Raw genomic sequence first — 22,151 nt, forward strand, 5'->3', positions numbered from 1 at the left:
AAAAAAAAAAAAAAAAAAAAAAAAAAAAAAAAAAAAAAAAAAAAAAAAGACACACAACAACCATAGTGCCATAGTGTCAAACAGCAAATTACTGAAAATAGAGTGTTAAATATGCAAGGCAACATGCGAACTCTTCCATACTGCATTTATTCCAGGGAAAGCACATTAGTCTTTCTTCACCTTTGATTTTATTACATGACCAAACTTCTCTAAGTCTCACCTCTTAAGAATTAGCTTCAGGGAAGGGTGTGGAGAAAGATCATGTGCAACCTCATAAAAAACAGCTCATTTTTAAACTGCTGCCAGACATACATGTTTTATGAGTAAGACCTCAGATAATCCTTTGATTAAGAAGCTTCTGGATTCTAAATGCACAATGCTGCCAGCAAGAGGAAGCCTTAACTTCCATGTATGCTTATTTCATTCTTCTAGACTATTACCAGCAATGAATCTCTTTTCCAAATTACGTTTTCTTTTACCTTGAAACTTTTCTGAAGAAAGATCCAATCATGGTGAGCTAACATTTTACTCTATCAATTCTTTTTACTTTATTCCAATATCAATAATCACTCATTCACAACTCACCTGATGTGTGCCTCCACTGTGTCAGGCGCTATGGGAGATGCACAAACAAAGATAAACACAAACAACTAGATACGAAGCAGTATGTCGAAGGTCAGACAACAGAGGAACGGGGTAGACCTAAGAAAGCTCTATGTTGGAGGCAGTATTTGAATTACACTTCGTAGGATGCAGAATTAAAGGAGGTAAACCATTTAAGACAATGGGATAGCATGAGCAAAAAAAGAATACCAAGCCATGTTTGGAAAGTAAATATCTGGAGGACTGGCTGGTATCTCTAGCTGAGGGGTAGTAGAAGTTAACAGTGGTAGATTAGGGAAGAATGGTAAACTGGAAACAAATTACAGCATATCTTAGTAGGCTACTTGTACTCTCCTAGTGAGTGAATGATCAAATTCTTACTTTAGTAATACTAACAGAAAGAATAGAATGGAGAAAAGGAAGGGAATCAATGTGAAAGAAAGTTATGAGTCTATGAAAATAGTCTTACGTTGTGATGGAAAACTGAACAAAGCAGTGGAGACAGAACCAAAGAGAGGGATGAAAAATAATGTAGGGTAGAATCAATGGGACTTGGCAAATAGTGGACTACCTAGGACAGAGGAAAGAGAGAAGTCAAAGGTAACCTCAAGAAAATGAGACTAGGTGCATGGAAGAACGGCAGTGCCATGAAAAGAATCAGGGAAATCAAAAGAAAGTTTGATTTCTAGCTACTGGGAACAATGATGACTTCCACATTGGCCATTCTGAATTTGAAGGATGGTTAGGGGTGCCTGGGTCGCTCAGTTGGTTAAGCATCCAACTTCAGCTCAGGTCATGACCCCACGACCCATGGGTTTGAGCCCTGTATCGAGCTCTGTGCTGACAGCTGAGAACCTGGAGCTTGCTTCAGATTCTGTGTTTCCCTCTCTCTCTCTCTGCCCCTCCCCTGCTGCAATCTGTGTGTCTCTCTCTAAAATAAATAAACATTTAAAAAAAATGAAGGATGGTTCAACTGAAAGTATTCAGGAAATGGTTAAAAACAGAAGACTGGAAACAAGAGAAAAGATCAAGGACAGAAAAGTGGGCCATGCATACATTTATAAGAAGGGAAAAGCAATCAAGTAAAGAAAAGTCAAAACAGTTGCAGACAGAAAAGGACCAGATTAATGCAGTATCATGGAAATGAAAAAAAGGGCATCAGCACTGCCAAACTGTTCAGAGATGGGTGAGAACAAAGAAAAAGTTTATTGATTTTTAAGTAAAATCTTCTGGTTCACCTTCCAGAGAATATATATTCAAAGGTCAGATTTCAAGAGGTTAAGAAGTGAATGACTTATAAGGACAAAGACGGTTCATGTTGTAGACTGCTCTTTGCAAGGCTGAAGAAGAAAGCAGAAAGAGTAACTTGGTGAGAGTTAAGAGTCAAACCAAGGACTTATATATCTATAAATCTGAGAAGGCTGAATTTTAAAAAATACACTCTGGAGTATACAACCAGGATAGTTCAAGTACTGACAGTTTGCTTCTGTTACGGACTGCTGTTTGTGTGTCCCCCAAAATTCATATGCTGAGCCCTAACCCCTAAATAATGGTATTTGGAGACGGGGTCTTTGGGAGGTAATTACAATGAAATAAGATCAAGAGAGTGGGGTCCTCATGATGAGACTAGTGTCCTTATAAGAAGAGACACCAGGGGCGCCTGGGTGGCTTAGTCGGTTAAGCGTCCGACTTTCGCTTGGGTCATGATCTCGCCGTTCGTGGGTTCGAGCCCCGCGTCGGGCTCTGTGCTGACTGCCAGCTCAGAGCCTGGAGCCTGTTTCAGTCTGTGACTCCCTCTCTCTCTGACCCTCCCCTGCTCACGCTGTCTCTCTCTCTCTCCTAGAAATAAATAAAACATTTAAAAAAAAAAATAAAAGGAGAATGTGAACAGGACCCCCCTAAAAAACAGTACTGCTAGAACTTGAAGCCTTCTACCACCTGAACTTAAGCCTCTGTTTCTAAGATAAACTCTAGCCACTCCACCCATCGCCCCAAATACCAGTAAAATTTTCACTGCTCTCCTAAAAAGTTATGCATTTTTACTCCTTAGTGCCTTTGTTTATATTTCAGATAATGGTGCTTTAGAGCTAGATACAGGCAGATCACATACTATCTGGATAAGTTAGCAAATTAATTAACTCCCTTTGTTAACTTCTGTAACAGTTTTTCTTTTGTAAAATTATGGTAACAATAGTATTACCTCATAAGGCTGTTTTGAGAATTAACTAAAATAAGGAATGTAAAACACTCATTACAGTATATGGTGTGTATGCCTAATAAATATTTTTTTCTTGAGTCAAAACTGAAATTTTTCATTAAAACCTTTAGCCTATCTACCAATCATAAGACAGCTAGCACTGTTTTTCCAAAACAAAACAAAACAAAACAAAACAAAAATCCTCAAATTTTCCCTGAATTAAGTACTGAGTCATTGGGCATAAGCCTCAAAAGGTGGTCTGAATGATGATTTTAACTGGTGGCTTTCAATTTTTTTTTTTTTTTAACACAAACTTCAATAAGAAGTTTTCATTGTTGGGACGCCTGGGTGGCTCACTTTAGCTCGGGTCATGATCTCGCAGTTCGTGGGTTCAAGCCCTGCGCAGGGCTCTGTGGTGGCAGCTCAGAGCCTAGAGCCTGCTTCAGATTCTGTGTCTCCCTGTCTCTGTCCCTCCCCGGCTCATGCTCTGCCTCTTTATGTCTCTCAAAAAATCATCGTTAAAAAATTTTTTAAAAATTTTTATATTGTCAACCAACATACAAACACACACACACACACACGTACCTGTGTATATAACAAAAGTCACAAGAATACTTACCTCATCTACATTTTTTAAAGCATTGTATCCTATTCTATTCTTTCTGTTTTAATGCTAGCCCCAATCTACTAAACTGACTCCATGATCCACAGTTTCCAAAACCCTGGTTTAGCCTATTTTCCTCATCACTTTTAAAGAGGGTGGTCTACTTTTAATTTAATGATTATTCCTTCATTGCAATACTTCTTACAAAGTATTGCCGAGTAAGCAACAGTGAATTTAGCTTTTAAGTATTCATATGACTATGATGCTACATCACATTCAACTTGAAATATTTTATGATCCTCTTAACAAATATCCATGTTTATCTAGCAGTTCTGGGGTTAATCGAGAAAGCATTACTAAACAACGGCTATTAACTCAAGTCTATCTAACAGGACTAAGGCTTTTCCTCTTTGTAATGGCAAAGTGCCCCATGATTCAAGACTGAGTCACTCTGACCACAAATGGAATATTAACATGCTCTTAAAGATATCAACAGTTGGCTTCTTGGTTCAGTAAAAAAAACACTAGCATTATTAACTTCTCAACCCACAAACAAGAGGCCTGCTGGGAAATTCCACCTCCTCAAAAGAAACATGTGGCAATGTGTGTCTAAAGGAAAAAGTGAACTCTGGAATTAGAAGCTCATCCACAATGGTGGTGAGGATTTCTGCTCATCCATACCAGAGGTTAGAGGTGGTGGTGATAAAAAGAAAGTACTAAGAGAACACTCTCTTACTCATGTAACTTAAAACCAAACACGGAAAGGAGCTGTAAGGAAGAACACAAGATGAAGCTGTGGGACACTTACATCTGCGCTGTCACTACTGGGCCGAGAAGCATCTCCCCCGCCGTAGTCAATTCTCCCTAGTCCGTCACCAGGGTCTGCTTCTAGCTCACTGGCTGTCAGGGGGTCACCTAAAGACTTGGAGGATGTCACTATAGCTCCATCCTAAAACAGATTAAACACACACACACACACACACCAACACAATAAAACCAAGTCATTACTGACTGCATAAAGAAACCGATTCACACTGCAATCTATATGGAAACTGGTAAAAGCTGGCCAGTTTGATGTGATCAAAAAAGTTTAAACCTCTAAAAATTGAAAGCATCAGTAACTACCAATTCTGTGGTTCTAAAATGACATGATCTTAATTTAGCAAAAGTTGAAAAAAAATGAAATTTCTGAATAAGACAAAAAGGTAAAATAGTTGGTTAAATTGTATAATTCATATTTCCTGCTTATTAAAGATTATTACACTATAGATTCTGGCTAACTACCTTCTAACACTTTAGAATTTCAACTAATTGCCAATTCTGGGACACAATACTATAACATAACTATTACAGGCTTTTAGATCAGGAGCCACATTTTTATTGTTTGAACAGAATAAGAATGTCATCTTTGCTCAGCAACTACAACAACATAAAACTGTCAACATTACTGACGCACAATACTCAAACTTTCATAGAGCTAATGGGACTGAAAGTAATGAAAAAAAAAATACTGTGTAATGAAAAGTACATCAAACCAGGAAGTCAGGAGACCTTACAGCTGCGTGACCTTGTGTAAGTCACTTCACCAGTGTAGACCCTAATTTTCTCAACCACATGTATTTTTTGACTTTAAAACAAGATGAGGCTAAATGATCTCATAGAAGATGTGGCTTTCTATGAAACTGTGCCTTTCACTTTTAGGCTCAGCAAGCATAATAAATCAAGAGCTTTTACTCGGTTTAAACGGTGTATGTCCATTTTGCGTTAAGATAAGTTATAAGGAGCCTTTCATATTCCAAACCTGAATATTACAGAATATAAATCTGGTTAAGCTATTTTTCTAATGAGACCATCTTCTCCATAACTTACACCTATGTTACACATTCTGTTTAAATCTAGTTTAAAACTCCAGTAAAAATATAGTTGTAAAGAATATGAAAGTGCTTTGAATTCATCAGACTAGGTTTAAATCCAGTTCTGTTGCTTTTGAGGTACACGACCTCAGACAAATTATTTCATCTCTCTGATTTCTGTAAGTGTACATGTGAAATGGGGGAGAACAGTAGTAGTATCTAATCTCAGAGGCTTGTTGTGAAAATTAAGCAAGAAAATGCTTGTCTCCTGTCATTTTATAAAATCTTCTATTCCTAAACACATAACTGCCATTCTGTTACAAAATGGCAGAATGAGCCTCAAAAATGTAAATATATGCATCTAAATACATTTTAGTAGTTTGTCACATCAAAGCAAAAGCACTCAATTCTTTTTAAAATTATTACAGAACAAAGAAACATGCTATCGTGAGCAAGCAGAGAATCAGAAGCCCACATTTCTTTTAGTTCATCAGTACTTCTGTAACATGCTACACAGGACATCCTGTTGGCCTAGGCTAGAAAAAAAATCACTTTTAAAAAAGGCAACTGCAACACTCTCGAACACATTCCCAGAAGAAAAATCTCCTGCAAAAAGTTGGGTAGCATTTTTAACAGCGATGCTACCTGAGCAGAGCCTGTGGCTTTGGATAACTGCTCTTGCAGCTGAGGAATGTGTTTCTTGGCCTCTTGGATCTCTTTTAGCAATCTGTGGGCAGGTGTTCGGTTGTAATCTTCCTGCAATAACTGAAAAGTTATAAACATATTTTGAGAATTAATTACTTATGTCAAGGAAATAGAGAAAAAGTCCATTCTTAATAAATTAGCAGATGGCATTGATTACGAAGCTGCTTGACTGTGATCATAACAAACATCAACTCAACTATGCCCACTCACATTGTCACTGGCCCGTAAACAGCCCCACTCCTAATTTAGTACCTGCAGCCGTTCCTGTTCTTTCTGTAACATTTTTCTCAGAATCTCTACTTTCTGGTTATGAACCACATTGTTTTCCTCCTAGAAAAAAGATAAAAAAAACAACAACAACAACCAAACAAAAAAGAGCCAATACAGGGAAAATGAAGCTAAAATAAAGAGCAGTTATGAAGACAGGCTATTAGACATGACACTTAAAAGGTTACAGAGAAATATCAGCCCTTTTATTTCACTTCTACCAAACTAGGTTCAAGAGAACTCTGAATACTGATTATTAGCTGGAGAAATGAAGTTGCCTTAAGTACAAGAATGAGATCTTACACTCTCCATCCTTTGGAACTGTACTATCAATCCCCACAGACGACTCCTACACTTCCTGCCTGAAATATTAAGACAGCTCTCTCACTTTTCTCTCCTTGCTTCACAATCCTGTAATATTTTATCTAATTAGCCCTCCTAAAATCCTTTTACAATCCCATCACTCTCTTGCCACCCTCCCCAAATTTTAATAGATTCTTACTGTCTACCCAGTTACTTGTAAACGAGCCTGTTAGTTGTGATTTTTCAAAGAAACAGTCTTAACTTTTTTCAAGCCTCATCTCCCACTGCTTCAATCCCTAACAGGCACCAGCCAAATGAGAATCCTGGCAACTTCACTCCAATACTTGGTGCTTTCTTGGCTCTTTATTTCTGTTTATTCTACTTCTTTTACCTGGGCTACTTTCCTCCCTACAGCCACCACTAAAATGATATCCATTCTTCAAGGCCCAATTCAAACAATAGCTTTCCATAAAGCCTTTCCTTATTACAACTGGATGTGCTTCCTCTCTTTGAATTGTCACAAAACTTAGTATTTTCCCCTTCATAATGTCTGCATTCTGCCTTTGTACTATACTTACTCATATACTCTTGATTCTATCTCAAACAACAAAGGTTTAAGTACCTAGAATATGCCAAGCAATATTTTAAGCACTGAGGACATGACAATAAAAAAAAACAAAAAAACAAAAAAACCCTCTGTCCTCTTAAACTATATATTCTAAGATAACTAAGGACCTTGTACATAGGGTCTCTTAATTGTATTTTTGTGAATGGCTTCCTGTTTTGTATATGGCAGGTGTTAAATAGTTGTTAATTAAATCTGCTATCCTAATACCCTATAATCATTTCAAATTATTATGTAATTTTTATATTAGGAAGCTGTTTTCTACTATCTTGAACTTGAATTTGTCAGCTCAACACCTCAAAACTCTTAATACAAAGCAAAGGCATCATTATATAAACTGAGCATTTATAAAGAAGTTTTCCCCCTCTTACCCCCATAAGCACAGGACTAGTGATTCTCTCCATGTTTCCAGATGCTCCAGGTGAATGAGGGGATGTCATGATGGGAGACATATGTCCAATGACTGATGACTCTACTTCAGAATCGGCAAGTGGAATCTGGGGCGACCCAGGTGGGCGTCCCTGAACAGTGAGAGCTACATAGGAACCAGCTTTGGAAGAGGTAGAGGAAGGGGAGGGAAGAAAAAAGAACACTGTCAACTTTTTTACACAATTTTACTACTTCATCTTTGACAGTTCTATAAGATCCAGTTATGTGAGGGGCGCCTGGGTGGCTTAGGCGGTTAAGCGTCCGACTTTCACTTAGGTCATGATCTCGCAGTTCGTGGGTTCGAGCCCCGCATCAGGCTCTGTGCTGACTGCCAGCTCAGAGCCTGGAGCCTATTTCAGAGTCTGTGTCTCCCTCTCTCTCTGACTCTCCCCTGCTCATGCTGTCTCTCTCTCTCTCTCTCCTAGAAATAAAAAAAAAAAGAGCAAGTTTGATCATCTGCTAACCACTGGTCCAGAAAAAAAGAATCCAACCTGTCCTTTCTCTTTTATTACTCCTCTAAAAATCTAAAAGAACAGTGCCATTTTTGGATAACAAATTACCATTCAAAAGGTCAGATATTAAATAAAAGGAAATAAAATTTATAGTCCCAAGAATTGTTTTTAATTTAGAGAAGAGTGTGTTCGTAGCAACTATCTACTAATGGTTATGTTCAATTAATTTCTCAGATGTAAAATTAAAGAATAATCCTATTTTAAGATGCCACTAATTAGGCAGGGTTTAACTATTTCTCTAGAATATCATGATGCACTTTTCAATTAACTTTAAAAAATGAGTATGACCAAAAACATCCACGAAAATTGGAGAAGAAAACACAATAAACAAGTAATGAGTTTTTATTTTAAAATGTGGACAAGGCAGAAATTCACTAGGCATATTCCAGGAGGAAGAAAGTACAGAAAGCAAAATCAACACTGACCTGAAAGATCAACCACACATGCTCAGTTATCTAGCATCGAGAAAAAATGAGACTTTCCAAACACAGGACTTTTCCAGATAGCCGACCTCTGAATAACAAAATCTTCCTTAGACTTTTCAATAGAACTTTTAAATGTATTCACACTTTTCTCCCTATTTAACCATCCATGGAACTCACTGTCAATTATTTCAGTGTCTGGGGTCCTAAAAACCATTTTTTTAAAAAATGTTTTATTTCTAGGAGAGAGAGACAGACAGCGTGAGCAGGGGAGGGTCAGAGAGAGAGGGAATCACAGACTCCGAAATAGGCTCCAGGCTCTGAGCTGGCAGGCAGCACAGAGCCCGACGCGGGGCTCGAACCCACGAACCGTGAGATCATGACCTAAGCGAAAGTCGTACGCTTAACTGACTAAGCCATCCAGGCGCCCCCTAAAAACCATTTTTTAACGCTTATCGGTCACAAATGCTATTATTGGGGGTATTTTAGGTACATATACTTAAGGTTTTTAGGTTGTATTTCTCTATGTGAGAAAGTCATCTATTGTGTCTTATTTATTTATCCATGTGCTTGCCTCCGCTAGCTTCCAATTTCTTCCCTTCCCTTCCTCAGCTATGTTTCAACTGCCTTCATTTGAAATCATTTGTATTATGTCTAGAAAATGCATTACAGAGTAGGACAAGGAAACCTCCAGTATGAGTATAGTACGCTGGTTTGAGGCATTGCAAATTTATATCTGCTGTGGATATTCTGAGTGTTTTATGCTTTAAGATTTTAGCTAGGTTCTCATTATTGGATAAATTATCTATTGCTATAGTGCTAGGATTTAATTTTTTTAAGTAAAATTTACATTGGAATGAATAAAATATATAATCTAAACAGCTAAAGAAATCATTTGTTTATACTCTGCAATAGTTAGTTATTAGGCATATTATTTATTTACCATAAGCCATATGTATATCGCACCTAAAAATGCATAAATCACACTCCCATCATATAAATAAATAATCAAATTTATTCATGAATGCAGATCTAATTTTGATTGTCCCCTTTCTTTTTAAAACGTACTGAAGTTAAGAACTATGATCACAGGGGTGCCTGGGTGGCTCAGTCAGTTAAGAATCCGACTTCGGCTCAGGTCATAATTTCATAGTTTGTGAGTTCGAGCCCCGCGTTGGGCTCTGTGCTGACAGCTAGCTCAGAGCTTGGAGTCTGCTTCAGATTCTGTGTCTCCCTCTCTCTCTGACTCCCTTCTGCTCATGCTGTCTCTCTCTCTCAGAAATACATAAAACATTAAAAAAAATTAAAAAAAAACAACAACTATGATCACAGTGACCATTTAGAGCACTCGTAGTCTGATAAATGTAAAAGAATTCAAGGGTTGCTTTAAACAGTAAGATGGCCAAGGAGGAATTCCATTTATTAAATTTATCCAAAAGATGTCTAGTCTATGAAAAAAAATAGGATTAAATAAAACAGTAGTGTTTCTGCTTGGCCGTAAACAGCTATCTCTCATTTGTAGTCTACTTAAAAAAAAATTTTTTTTAATGTTTGTTTATTTTCGAGAGAGAGAGAGAAAGAGTATGAGTGGGGGAGTGACAGAGAGAGGGGGAGACACAGAATGTGAAGCAGGCTCCAGGCTCTGAGCTGTCAGCACAGAGCCCGACACGAACCGTGAGATCGTGACCTGAGCTGAAGTCAGATGCCTCACCAACTGAGCCACCTAGGCACTTCATTTGTAGTCTACTTTACTCTGAAATAGTCTGCTGCAGAAGATTCTAAATTCTTAACTCTGGAGATTTCCAAGAGATCACTACCCTGGATTTTATTTAATCATTTACTTATCTGAGGAAACATAATTGTGCCAGATGATTTTCAAATTCCATTTCAGTTCATCTGGGTCATTCCACCTGAATTCTTAATCTCTTCCCCCTCAGATGACTCATGCATTTCTTTCAAATATATGCTTTCCGTATTACCAAGAATGACAAGGATATTATAATCAACCACATATACAAAGGACCAAAGATAGTTACTAGTATACTAAGAATTTTTACCTCAGACTCTCCTTTAACGCAGAATTAAAGCAAACTCCAGGCAAGAGGCTAAATCCAGCCTAGACTGTTCTGACAAACTAAAGTTTTAATGAAACACAGCCACACCCACTCATTTCCATACCAGGTATGGCTGTTTTTGTGCTACAACGACAAAGTGGACTAGTAGACTATAAAGCCTACAAATCCTAAAATATTTAATATCTGGCCTATTACAGAAAATGTTTGCTGACCCCTACTTTAAGGAATTCAGAAACCAATTAAAACTAAGAAAAACAATCACCTACATTTGATTAGCTTCACCACTTCCAAATGGTTTGAATGAGTCACCAATGTACCATTCACCTGTAAGAAATGGAAAGCGTATGTCAGATACATTTCACCAAGAATGGATAAATCCACTTCAGGAATTAGTATACACAGTACAACCAATCATAATATGACATAGCACAGAACTATATTGAAATATGTATGTATTTGGTGCAATATTCACTTTTATTGCTATTCCATAATGTATACTCAGCAATCAAATGAAGTTGAATGCAAGATAAGACCTTGATTTAAAGGACATTACAATTTACCATAAAAAATGACAAAACATACCATGCAACAGGCTTTACAAGTCCTTCATAGTGAAAGGGCTCTTGCAAACAAAAAAGACTTCTTTGCTTTTAATTACAAATTTACCGATTTGTCAAAACCATACTAATTTTTTTAAAAAATAAAAAAAAGGAATATTTCCATAATACTCAATTTACTTTTAGTTTTCCAAATCTTTACAATGAAAATTCATTTTCAGATAGGCTAACTGTAGGAAATGTTATCCAAAGCCTCAACCAAGTTAAGATACAAATATCAAACATGGATCTAACATTATTTTTGTTGATGCATTATGATGCTAATTTTTACAAGTTCAAATAGATCAGTGGAAAAAACAGCAGTAAAATACTAACCATGCCCATCAGTGATGATCACTATTAACCAAGAAATTTAATCTTTGAGACACTATTTTTAGCAAACACACACCAGATACACAGACACATACACATTTTATCTGCCTTCTTTTCTGAAAATACTTTTTTATTCTTCTATGGATATTTTCAATATAGGTACACACAGACCTAATCCATTCTTTTTAACAGCTGTAAATGAAATGTAATTTCTTTCTCTAGCCCTCCACTTATGCACATTTGGACTTTTTACAAATTTTTTTTAATGTTTTAATTTCTTTTTAAAAATTTTTATTATTTATTTATTTTTTATTTCTGAGAGACAGACAGACAGACAGCATGAGCAGGGGATGGTCAGAGAAAGGGAGACAGAATCTGAAACAGGTTGTAGGCTCTGAGCTAGCTGTCAGCACAGAGCCTGATGCGGGGCTCGAACCCACGAACCGTGAGATCATGACCTGAGCCAAAGTCGGATGCTTAACTGAATGAGCTACCCAGGTGCCCACCCCCTTTTTTAAAAAATTTCTGAAAGAGAGAGAGAGAAAGAGAGAGAGAGAGAGAGAGACAACGTGAGCAGGGGAGGGTCAGAAAGAGAGGGAGACACAGAATCCGAAGGAGGCTCCAGGCTCTGAGCCGTCAGCACAGAGCCCGACGCGGGGCTCGAACCCACGAACTATGAGATCATGACCAGAGCTGAAGTTGGACACTTAACCGACTGAGTCACGCAGGCGCCCCTGTTTATAAATTTTCAATACGATAAAGCTGAAATGAATTTCCCTGTACATATACCACTTCACATTTGTAAACTTACTTAGGTTTAAGTTCCTAAAAGCAAAGTTGCTGGTCAAAGGTTATGTACTTTTTAAAAAGTATATAATTTTTTATACAAATTCACAAATTTCCATCCAAAAAGATTCTATCCAATTTATAGTCACAAGCTTATGAGAGCAGCCATTTTACAACGCCCAAACTACGCCAAATGAGTATTATCAATAAACTTTAAAATTCCTCACAACCAAATATATTTGCACCTATGTGGAAACTAATTTGACAATAAACTATTTGTAAAAAAAATAAAATAAAAAAATATATATTTGCACCTACCATTTTATTTGTTTGTTTTTAAATTTTTTTTTTTTTATTTCCAGGAGAGAGAAAGAGTGAGCAGGGGAGGGTCAGAGAGAGAGGGAGTCACAGACTGAAACAGGCTCCAGGCTCTGAGCTGGCAGTCAGCACAGAGCCNTATTTAAATTAAGCTTTATCAATCAGATATTTAAATGTGTTGAAAATATTCCATTTAAAAATATCCTACGAGAAAAACTTTTCATTCTTTTTTTTTTTTAATGTTTTATTTATTTCTAGAGGAGAGAGAGAGACAGCATGGGCGGGGGAGGGTCAGAGAGAGAGGGAGTCTCAGACTGAAACAGGCTCCAGACTCTGAGCTGGCAATCAGCACAGAGCCCGACGCGGGGCTCGAACCCACAAACTGTGAGATCATGACCTAAGCGAAAGTCGGACGCTTAACCAACTAAGCCACCCAGGCGCCCCTGTTTTTAAATTTTTTAAATGTTTTTACTTATTTCTGAGAGAGAGAGCAACAGCATGAGCAGGGAAGGGTCAGAGAGACAGGGAGATACAGAATCTGAGGCAGGCTCCATGCTCTGAGCTACCTCTCAGCACAAAGCCCGATGCGGGGCTCGAACCCACGAACCGTGAGCTGAGCCAAAGTCAGACACTTAACTGACTGGGCCACCCAGGCGCCCTCCATTTTATTTTATTTATTTTAAATGTTTGTTTAGTTTTGAGAGAGAGCATGTACATGAGCTGAGAGGTACAGACAGAGAAGAGACAGAGGATCCAAAGTAGGCTCCACACTGTCAGTGCAGAGCCTGATGTGGGGCTTGAACTCACAAACCGTGAGATATGACCTGAGCCAAAGTCAGATGCTCAACAGACTGAGCCACCCAGGCGCCCCTCACTCACCATTTTAATTTCTACTTCTTTGTTACCAGTGAGGTGAGACATATTCTCTATACTATTTATTTCAATTACTTTGAGGAAGTGATAAAATTCTTTGCCTATTTTTCTATTAAACTATTTATTTATTCTTTTCTTAGGAACTTAAAAATGCTCTTTACCAGCAAGGATATCCTACTCTATACTAAGTTTAAAATATTTTTTTTTCCAGATAGTTGTAAATACATTCATGGTGTGTTTTCCTGTACAGTAATTTGATTTTAAGTATTCAAATTACTCAACTGTCTCAAGAGTAATTACTAACTGGGGCGCCTGGGTGGCTCCACTGGTTAAGCGTCTGACTCTTGATTGCGGCAGAGTGTCAGGCTCTGTGCTGATAGTGCAGAGCCTGCTTGGAAGTCTCTCTCTCTCTCTCTGCCCCTCCCTAATTTGTGGTTGCGCCTCTCTCTCTCTCTCAAAATAAATAAATAAACTTTAAAAAAAGAGTAATTACTAACCAATCCACTCTTTTCGTACCTGTCAGAATTCAAGGCCTATTTCTGGACTGACAGGTCTATATCTAGACTAGAGCCACTTGCTTTGAATTAATCCCTACCATCTCATTTCATGTTTTTTTAGCTATTCTTATCCCTCTGTAAAATTCATTTGGAAGAATCATCAGTTTGACAAGTAATGATACATCTCCTCAATCATATTAGTATATTTTGATGAGAATTTCTTGTTAACAGATTAGTTTGGAGAGAAATGATCTTTGTAACAGTGAGTTAATTTCCTATCTCAGAACATGCATGACTCCCATTTATTCAAGTCTCTTATTATGCCCTTCAGTACAGAGTAATATTAATTTTAAAATAAATGTTTTTATAAATACATCATATATATATAATGCACTGCTTTTTGTAAAAATCCAAGTGAAAAATCTAATTGAAATATCCAATCTAAAATATGGTTAATATATGCTATTTTTTAATCTACCATAAATTCCATCTTTTCCTTACCTTGATGATTCGATCACCTGTCTGTACTCCAGCCCGCATGGCTGCTCCATCTGTAAGAGAAATTAATTACTCAAAATGTAATTCTTTTGCATGTTCTAATAGTCTTCTTGAAAAAGGCAGCAAAACCAAATGGTTAAAAAGCATGTGCTCTGCCACTCAATAACTGTGTGACCATAAAATCAGTCAATTTTATGTTTTTTACTCTAAGCCTCAATATCACCTAATAAATGAGGATAAAAAAATACTTAGCTCAAATTATAGTACCCAAATAAAGTATTTGAAATATAGTAATAGAACTTATTATTATTGTCATTCTGGGAAAAGTGGATGTTTTTGAGTAAATAATCATTTCTTTAATCTGGTTTATCAAAATATCTCTGGTGCCACAAAGAAATTAAAGTCCATTAACTTCTGAAAGTGATAATGTATAAATATGAACAGGAGCCATATCATTTCTAAAACTATATGAATTTCTAAGACCGTTTTCTTTCCAGTAAGTACAAAGAAAATCAACTAGAGTAGATTTGTACCTGTAACTATGACATTGAAGACTGATCTAGCACAACAGGCCACATGACCTGCAATGTATGAGGTTATTTTATTCTGGGCAAGAGACATTTAGCTTTCCTGTTCTTACTCTGTTCCCAAGTGACAAGACTTTTAAAAAAAAAATGCCTTGCCTTCTTTGACAGACTGTACGAAGACTGGATTGTCTCCACTGACCGTCAGCCCAAATCCATTGTCATCCTTCTGGATGATCACACAACGCTGAACAAGACCTGCACAAGAACCACAGAGTAAAGAGAGAAGGAAGAGAAAATGGAGAGAAAAAGACATTATTATACATTAATAATGAACTGTAATGAACTATATTCTATCTGGAGAAACACAAGATGGCATATGAACCCTTATCAAATATCAGAGTACTAACCCCTTAAACACAACAAACACAAGAACATTACAAATAGTCACATATATTGGTTTCTCGCTGGAGAGGTAGAGTAGAATTGCTCCAAGATTAAAAACAGCTATGGCAAAGTGGAAAAGATGAATGATTAGAGAAGAGATAGAAGGAAAGCCCATTCACATCTCTGCTATTTATCTATAACACGAAACCCTCCCCATTGCAGTGTGTTTGGTGCTCTAACTAGTATTTAAACCCAAGAAAAGCAAACATTTTGGGACATAAGACTAGAAGCTTCCCCTGGTAAACGCTAGAGAAATCCAATCTCACACTCAGAAGAAAACTGACTGTATAAAGGAAACTGACTATATAAAGAAGAGCACTGGCAGCTCTTCTCCCAAAAGGGAGAACGAACAAGTTCAAAGAGAAGACAGACCCTGGCTCACAGAAAAAACTAAACAGAAAGGAGAAAAAAGCAGAAAAGATCAAGAAAGAACCTGTGAGCTCAGCCAGTTCCTTCATTTCTTTCACACACACTCACCTGGGTCCTACAGGAGAATTGTTTTCCTTCTAGCTAAACAGCAAACATAAGCAGTCCAGGCAAGGTGAGAGAAAGAAGGCCACAACCAGAGGAACAGAGACGTCCCACCACAGAACCTGATTAGCACCCAGGGCTGTCTCATCACAGATCAAGCTCCAAAGATCTTGAACTCTGTGTCAGCCAGAGATTTAATACTTTCACCTTTGCAGAATCTAAATGTTTCACCAAAAATCAATATATAAAACATGTAAAATAATGCAAGCATAGTGATGATTAGAAAACAAAAATGTCTTCAGAATCAGGATTTTTATACAAAAATCATGAATTTTAAATAAGTCTGATGCACAAAACAAAGGGTATGTTAAAGATTGCATATTAATGAATACATGTATTTCTTGCTGTCCATGCGGTATCACAAGTATGTGAGCCCACTACAAATGAAAGCCTGGCATAAGTGTATCACAGCACAGAGAACACAAACTATGAACCTCATTCATAACCCTACATGAGAAATTAACTTGAAGTGAATCATGGACCTAAACACAAAGGTTTCAACTTTTCGTAAGAAAACACATGAGAAAATCATCAAGACCTAGGGTAGGCAGAGATCTTTTAGGATGCAAATGTGTCAACCATAAAAGAAAAAAAAAAAAAAAACCTGTGAATTGGACTCAAAATTTAAATATCTGCCTCTTCCAAATAATGATAAAATAAAAAGGCAAGCCACAGAGTGGGAGAAAATATTCACAATACAAATATATGATGAAGGACTTGGATCTATATTATATTTAAACAACTGAATAATAGGGGACCTATTTAAAAAACAACAAACGATTTTGAGGCACCTGGCTGGCTCAGTCGGTGGAGCATGTGACTCCTGAACTCAGGTTGTGAGTTCAAGCCCCATGTTGGGTGTGGAGATTACTTAAAAATAAAATTATATATAAAAGAAAGAAAAAGAATAAAAGATTTGAATAAACACATCAGAAAGAAAGATATCCCAATGGCCAATAAGCATATGCAAAGGTGCTCAACATCCGCAGTCATAAGGAAAATGCAAATTAAGACTACAATGAGATACTACTATACAGTAACTAAAAATGGTTAAAAATAAAAAGACTGGTAATACCAAATGTTGCCAAGGATGTGGAGCAACTGGAATGCTCATGCATTGCTGGTGGGAGTATAAAATGGTACAAACACTTTGGAAAACAGTTTAGAAATTTCTTATAAAGGTGAGTATACATTTACATATGACTCAGCAATTTCACTCCCAAGAGAAATGAAAACTCATGACCACATAAAGACTGGTACACAAATATTCATAGCAGTTTTGTTCATAAGAGCCAAAAACTAGAAACAACTCTAATATCCATCAACACATGAATGGAAAAACATACTGCCATTATAAAAAATACTACTTATCAAGGAGAAAAGAGGAATAACATGCATACAAACAGGTATGAATCATAAAAACACCATGCTAAGAAGAAGAAAGCAGATACAAAAGAGAGTACACACTTTATGATTCCAATGGAAAACAGGCAAAACTGAAGAATAGTAACAAAAGCAGGTTAGTGGTGGTCTAGGGGCAGAGTGGGGAGAAAGGGTAAGAATGACCATGAAGAGACACCCAGGAACTTTCTGGAGTGAGGGCCCTGTATCTTAATTAAGGTAATGGTTACACAAGTATATTGTCAAAACTCATCCAACTGTACGCTTAAAAGGACTACAGCTTATCTTACATAAATTGTACCTTAAGTAAGTTGATTTTCAACATCACAATTTGTTAACCCTCAATTCTAGAGTCTACCAAACACCAAACAGTATTTGAATTAGCAAATTCACCAGTCTCACAAAACAGTACGTTTTAACGGGGAGAGAGGAAAGATAAGCTAGCAGAATTCAATGTTTGACTTAATGTTGCATCTTTCAAGTAATTGAGAAAAACTATAAAATCAAGGAAGAAGCATTTTTGTAAATTTCTAGTACATAATACAATCAATATAAGAATCAGAGTAGAATAAGGGCAATGACTTATCAGAATCTTTTAAAATCCGTGCCTAGTTTTAGAAACATAAACATTTGATAATCTATCTCCTTTACAATTATTTGAAAATTCTTTTTTGATTTGTTTTTTAAAATTTTTTAATGTTTATTTTTATCTTTGATCAAGAGACTGAGCATAAGTAGGGAAGGGGCAAAGAGAGAGAATTCCAAGCAGGCTCTGAGCTGTCAGCCCAGAGCCCAACAGAGGGCTCGAACTCACAAACCATGAGATCATGACCTGAGCTGAAGTCAGATGCTTAACTGACTGAACCACCCAGGTGCCCCTGAAATTTCAAAGTAAGATATCGTGACTTTAAAATAAAAATCAAGGAGTGCCTGGGTAGCTCAGTCGATTGAGCATCCGACTTCAGCTCAGGTCATGATCTCATGTTTCGTGGGTTCGAGCCCTGTATCGGGCTCTGTGCTGACAGCCAGCTCAGAGCCTATAGCCTGTTTTGGATTCTGTGTCTCCCTCTCTCTCTGACCCTCCCCCGCTCATGCTGTCTCTCTCTCTCTTTCTCAGAAATAAAACATTAAAGAAAATTTTTTAATAAAACATAAAATAAAAATCAAGACAAGTGCAACACTGAATATAGATTTTTCTCATTTTTCTCATCTATGTTCCCCAGTTCTCCTATCCCACCTCTCAAGAGATGAAAATCAGTGAATTAAATGTTTCTAATGTAAAAATGAGTTTGCTGTGCTAAGCCTTTTTAAACAAACTTTTTCTGATCCCTATAGAGAATAGGATGCTTGTGAAAACCGAGGGAGAGGAACAGTGGGCATTAAGAGTTTGTTACATTTGTGTATTTCACTTGAATATAATATTATATTAAGCACTTAGCTTAATGCCTGGCCAATACAAACAAGGGCTCATAAATATTAAGTATTATTTCATTGTGATTGGGGGTAGGTTGCCCGTAGATTTTCATGCTCAGAAATATATTACTCATATATCCATGCCATCAATTTAAAAAATCAATTAATAAACACTTTTATGTTAGGGGCGCCTGGGTGGCTCAATCAATTAAACGTCCAACTCTTGGTTTCAGCTAAGGTCATGATCTCATGGTCCATGAGTTCAAGCCCCGTGTTGGGCTCTGTGCTGACACTGAAGAGCCTGCTTGGGATTCTATCTCTATCCCTCTCTCTCTGCACCACCCCCAACTCTCTCTTTCTCTCAAAAAAAAAAAAAAAAAAAAAAACCTGAAAAAAACTTAAAAAAAAAAAAACCCTTTTCTGTTACACTCCTGTCATTAATGCAAACACTCTAGGATCAATTATCATGTATGTCTTTGTCCAAATTTCATTTTGTTTTGTTTTAACAAAACAAGCAAGTTAGTGTGGGATGGGGAAGGAATAAAGAAAGGAAATATTACAGAGTAGGGCTTCTTCTTACAGGAAGGCACCTTTAGAATACGGGAGACAGCAAGAAGGCCTTCTCTAGAAACAAATCACCTTCTCTTGTAAGCTTTTCCTAAACACCCAGACTGGGCTGGGTACCCCTTACAGACTGCACCCTCTTGTTCTGCCCACAGTATCATTATCACTCACAACTGATTCCTATTTGTTTTTATCTTCTCAGTAGATTATATGCATCCAGAGTGTAGGGGCTCTATCTTGTTTACAGTCTTATCTTAGGAACTGGCAAATGTTCAGACACAGAAGGAAATTTTTTTATTTGTTCATAAATTAATAAAAATTAGAGAAGTTGAGGCGTCTAGAGATGGATGGAGGCTCAGAAAAGGAAGTCATTAATGAGCGAGAAAAAATTCCACCACAGTCAATTTTAGCAAACGTGTCTAGAATCCTAACAGATTGCTAGAATTTGAACAATATAGTGGGATTACCCATTTTCTACAATTTAAAACTGTCCAGTCTGATCACTTTTCCCTCTTAATTCTACATCAAAAGGAGATGAGGAACAAAGGAAAAGAGGAAATCGAGAAAGAGCTATGTACACATCCTCTTCACCTTTCTCCTCTCCCCAGCCCTACCATATTGTCCATTTATTATTATTCTATCTGCTAATCTGAGAATCTGATGTAACTTTAACATATAAGAACTAGTAGAACAATACAAAAAGAACACATACCTTACATAGACAGCCAATTCAGAATCCAAAGAATTCAAATTAATGATGCTGTTTTGTCCTATAAATCTAGGGCATCTGCAAAAACCTGGATTGGCGGTCACAATTAACTAAAACCTAAGCTGTTGTTCCATTCGTAATTTAGAAATCCGGTCTTTCAAATGCTTAGATCTATTATGTTTCTTCCAACTGAAAATCAAATAAAATGCTTTTCTTTTTTCTTGGGAGAAATGTCCTTTTTTAAAAATGTTTACTTATTTATTTTTGGGAGAAAGAGTGCTAATGGAGGAGGGACACAGAGAGAGGGAGACACAGAATCCGAAGCAGGCTCCAGGCTCTGAGCTGTCAGTACAGAGCTCTGGGGTGCCTGGGTGGCTCAGTCGATTGAGAGTACAGAGCCTAACATGGAGCTTGAACTCACAAACTGCAAGATCATGACCGGAGCCAAAGTCAGGAGCTTAACCAACTGAGCCCAGGTGCCCCCATTAGGAAAAATGTTCTACTTGTTGTAGACCAGAAGCTATTTTAACCTAAATTGTACCCTTAACACCCTTAACACTGAAATCACTAAAGATTAAATTATTACATCACTGAAATGTCTTTGTTGACAAACTAAAACCAAAACCACTTTCTCATTTTAGCAAATTTGCATTGAACATCTGTCTACTAGTTATTTAATAACACAATCTATAGGTGTTGTAAAGAATACAAAACTATTAAAAGTCTTTGTTCTCAAAGAACTTAAAATCTTGGCAGGAAAGGGCAAAAGAGAAACAAATAGAGAAACAATGACAATGTCTAATGAAGAATCTGAGTATGGTACAGATAACAGGCCCTTTATGTTATAAAAGAAGGGAAAGATGAAAGCGAAGTCATAACTCCAAAATAGCCATTTTCAAATTTCATTAATTAAAAATCGACCAAGAAACACTGTCCATATTTTTACTTTTTCTGGTTTTACAAACACGTATAGTTCATGGTTGGCTTGTGGGTTTGTTTTGCTGAATCACATATTGTCTAATAATTACATATGACATGTTGGCCTCTGAACAGAAGTTTCTATACAGTCACAAATCACTTTGGAGCTGCATCCAAGCACTTTGTGTGAGGACAGGCAGAGAGGGCTCAACAGTACAATAATGATGAGGCTCAACCTCCCCTGAAACTTGGTCATGGTAATACTTCCTCATTCTCATAGTTCTTAGTGCTATATGAAGATTGTTTTCACAGCTATGTCCTTGTTAAGGGCCTACAGAGCACTCGTAAACAAGCGCATGTCTCTATTACTGTACTTACCAAAATATATTAAGATTGTTCTTTTGTGCTAGGCTGTGAACTCCTAGAAAGCATGTATGGATCTTACTGTCTTTGTATCTCCATCCCTTATCGTAGTTCCTGGCATACAATAGGTACTCAATGTATATTCACTAAGTAAATCTGAATGTTATTTTACATATGGGAAATTTTAAATCACATTCAATCACCTTTTAGGAAAAAGTAAAACCATAGTCCTGAAAAACATGCAAAGTAGAGAAATAATTTTATAAGGACACTAATCTTCTGCCTTGCCTAAATTCTAACTAAAGTAATTTGATTCCCCACCTACCCTAAAATAACTCCTCTATTTACAAATAAATTTTTCTTGCTTTTCTGTTTTTAAAGGATTATGACATTTCACCTGGAAACTAATAGATAACATGCTTCATACCATCAGTGAAGTAAGAATGTTCTTTAAAACTTATATAAATATTATCGTTTTCTAAATTTTATTGTCTCTTTATAACAAAAGACATTTATTTTTCTTCTTGTAACAGTGGGGTATTTGAAACCAATAAAAATGACTATTTCTTCCTTAAAGATGATTACCAAGGATGGTATTTTGAAAAGTGAAAAAAATCAAGCCTTTGTAGTGCTTTGGAATGGGAAGGGGAAGAAGTCATGAAAAGGCTCTCTGAAAAAGGGGAGAAAGTTCTCTCAGATTTCACTATAAGACATCGCCGGGGTAAAAAAAAAAAAAAAAAAAAAAAAAAAAAAAAAAAAAAAAAAAAAAAAAAAAAAAAAAAAAA

At 36.8% G+C, this 22,151-nt stretch overlaps 1 protein-coding gene across 5 annotated transcripts in view; it reads right to left on the reverse strand.

The window, feature by feature from the left end:
* The window catches only part of ARHGEF12 (Rho guanine nucleotide exchange factor 12), a 147,222-nt gene that overhangs the window by 54,896 nt on the left and 70,175 nt on the right, over positions 1 to 22,151 (reverse strand). For 4 of the 5 annotated variants that reach the window (XM_039229299.1, XM_039229297.1, XM_039229296.1 and 1 more), the window contains 7 exons: positions 15,180 to 15,278; positions 14,500 to 14,549; positions 10,862 to 10,919; positions 7,529 to 7,707; positions 6,215 to 6,292; positions 5,903 to 6,022; positions 4,213 to 4,353 (listed from right to left, as the gene is read on the reverse strand). In XM_039229299.1, the coding sequence (XP_039085230.1) occupies positions 4,213 to 4,353; positions 5,903 to 6,022; positions 6,215 to 6,292; positions 7,529 to 7,707; positions 10,862 to 10,919; positions 14,500 to 14,538 (615 nt within the window). In that variant the 5' untranslated portion in view covers positions 14,539 to 14,549; positions 15,180 to 15,278. The remainder of the gene's footprint in view (positions 1 to 4,212; positions 4,354 to 5,902; positions 6,023 to 6,214; positions 6,293 to 7,528; positions 7,708 to 10,861; positions 10,920 to 14,499; positions 14,550 to 15,179; positions 15,279 to 22,151) is intronic. The other variant, XM_039229298.1, reaches the window with a different exon arrangement.

Source organism: Hyaena hyaena, unplaced genomic scaffold, assembly GCF_003009895.1.
Source record: "Hyaena hyaena isolate Hyena2069 unplaced genomic scaffold, ASM300989v1 scaffold_37, whole genome shotgun sequence".
In the NCBI taxonomy this organism is placed as follows: domain Eukaryota; kingdom Metazoa; phylum Chordata; class Mammalia; order Carnivora; family Hyaenidae; genus Hyaena; species Hyaena hyaena.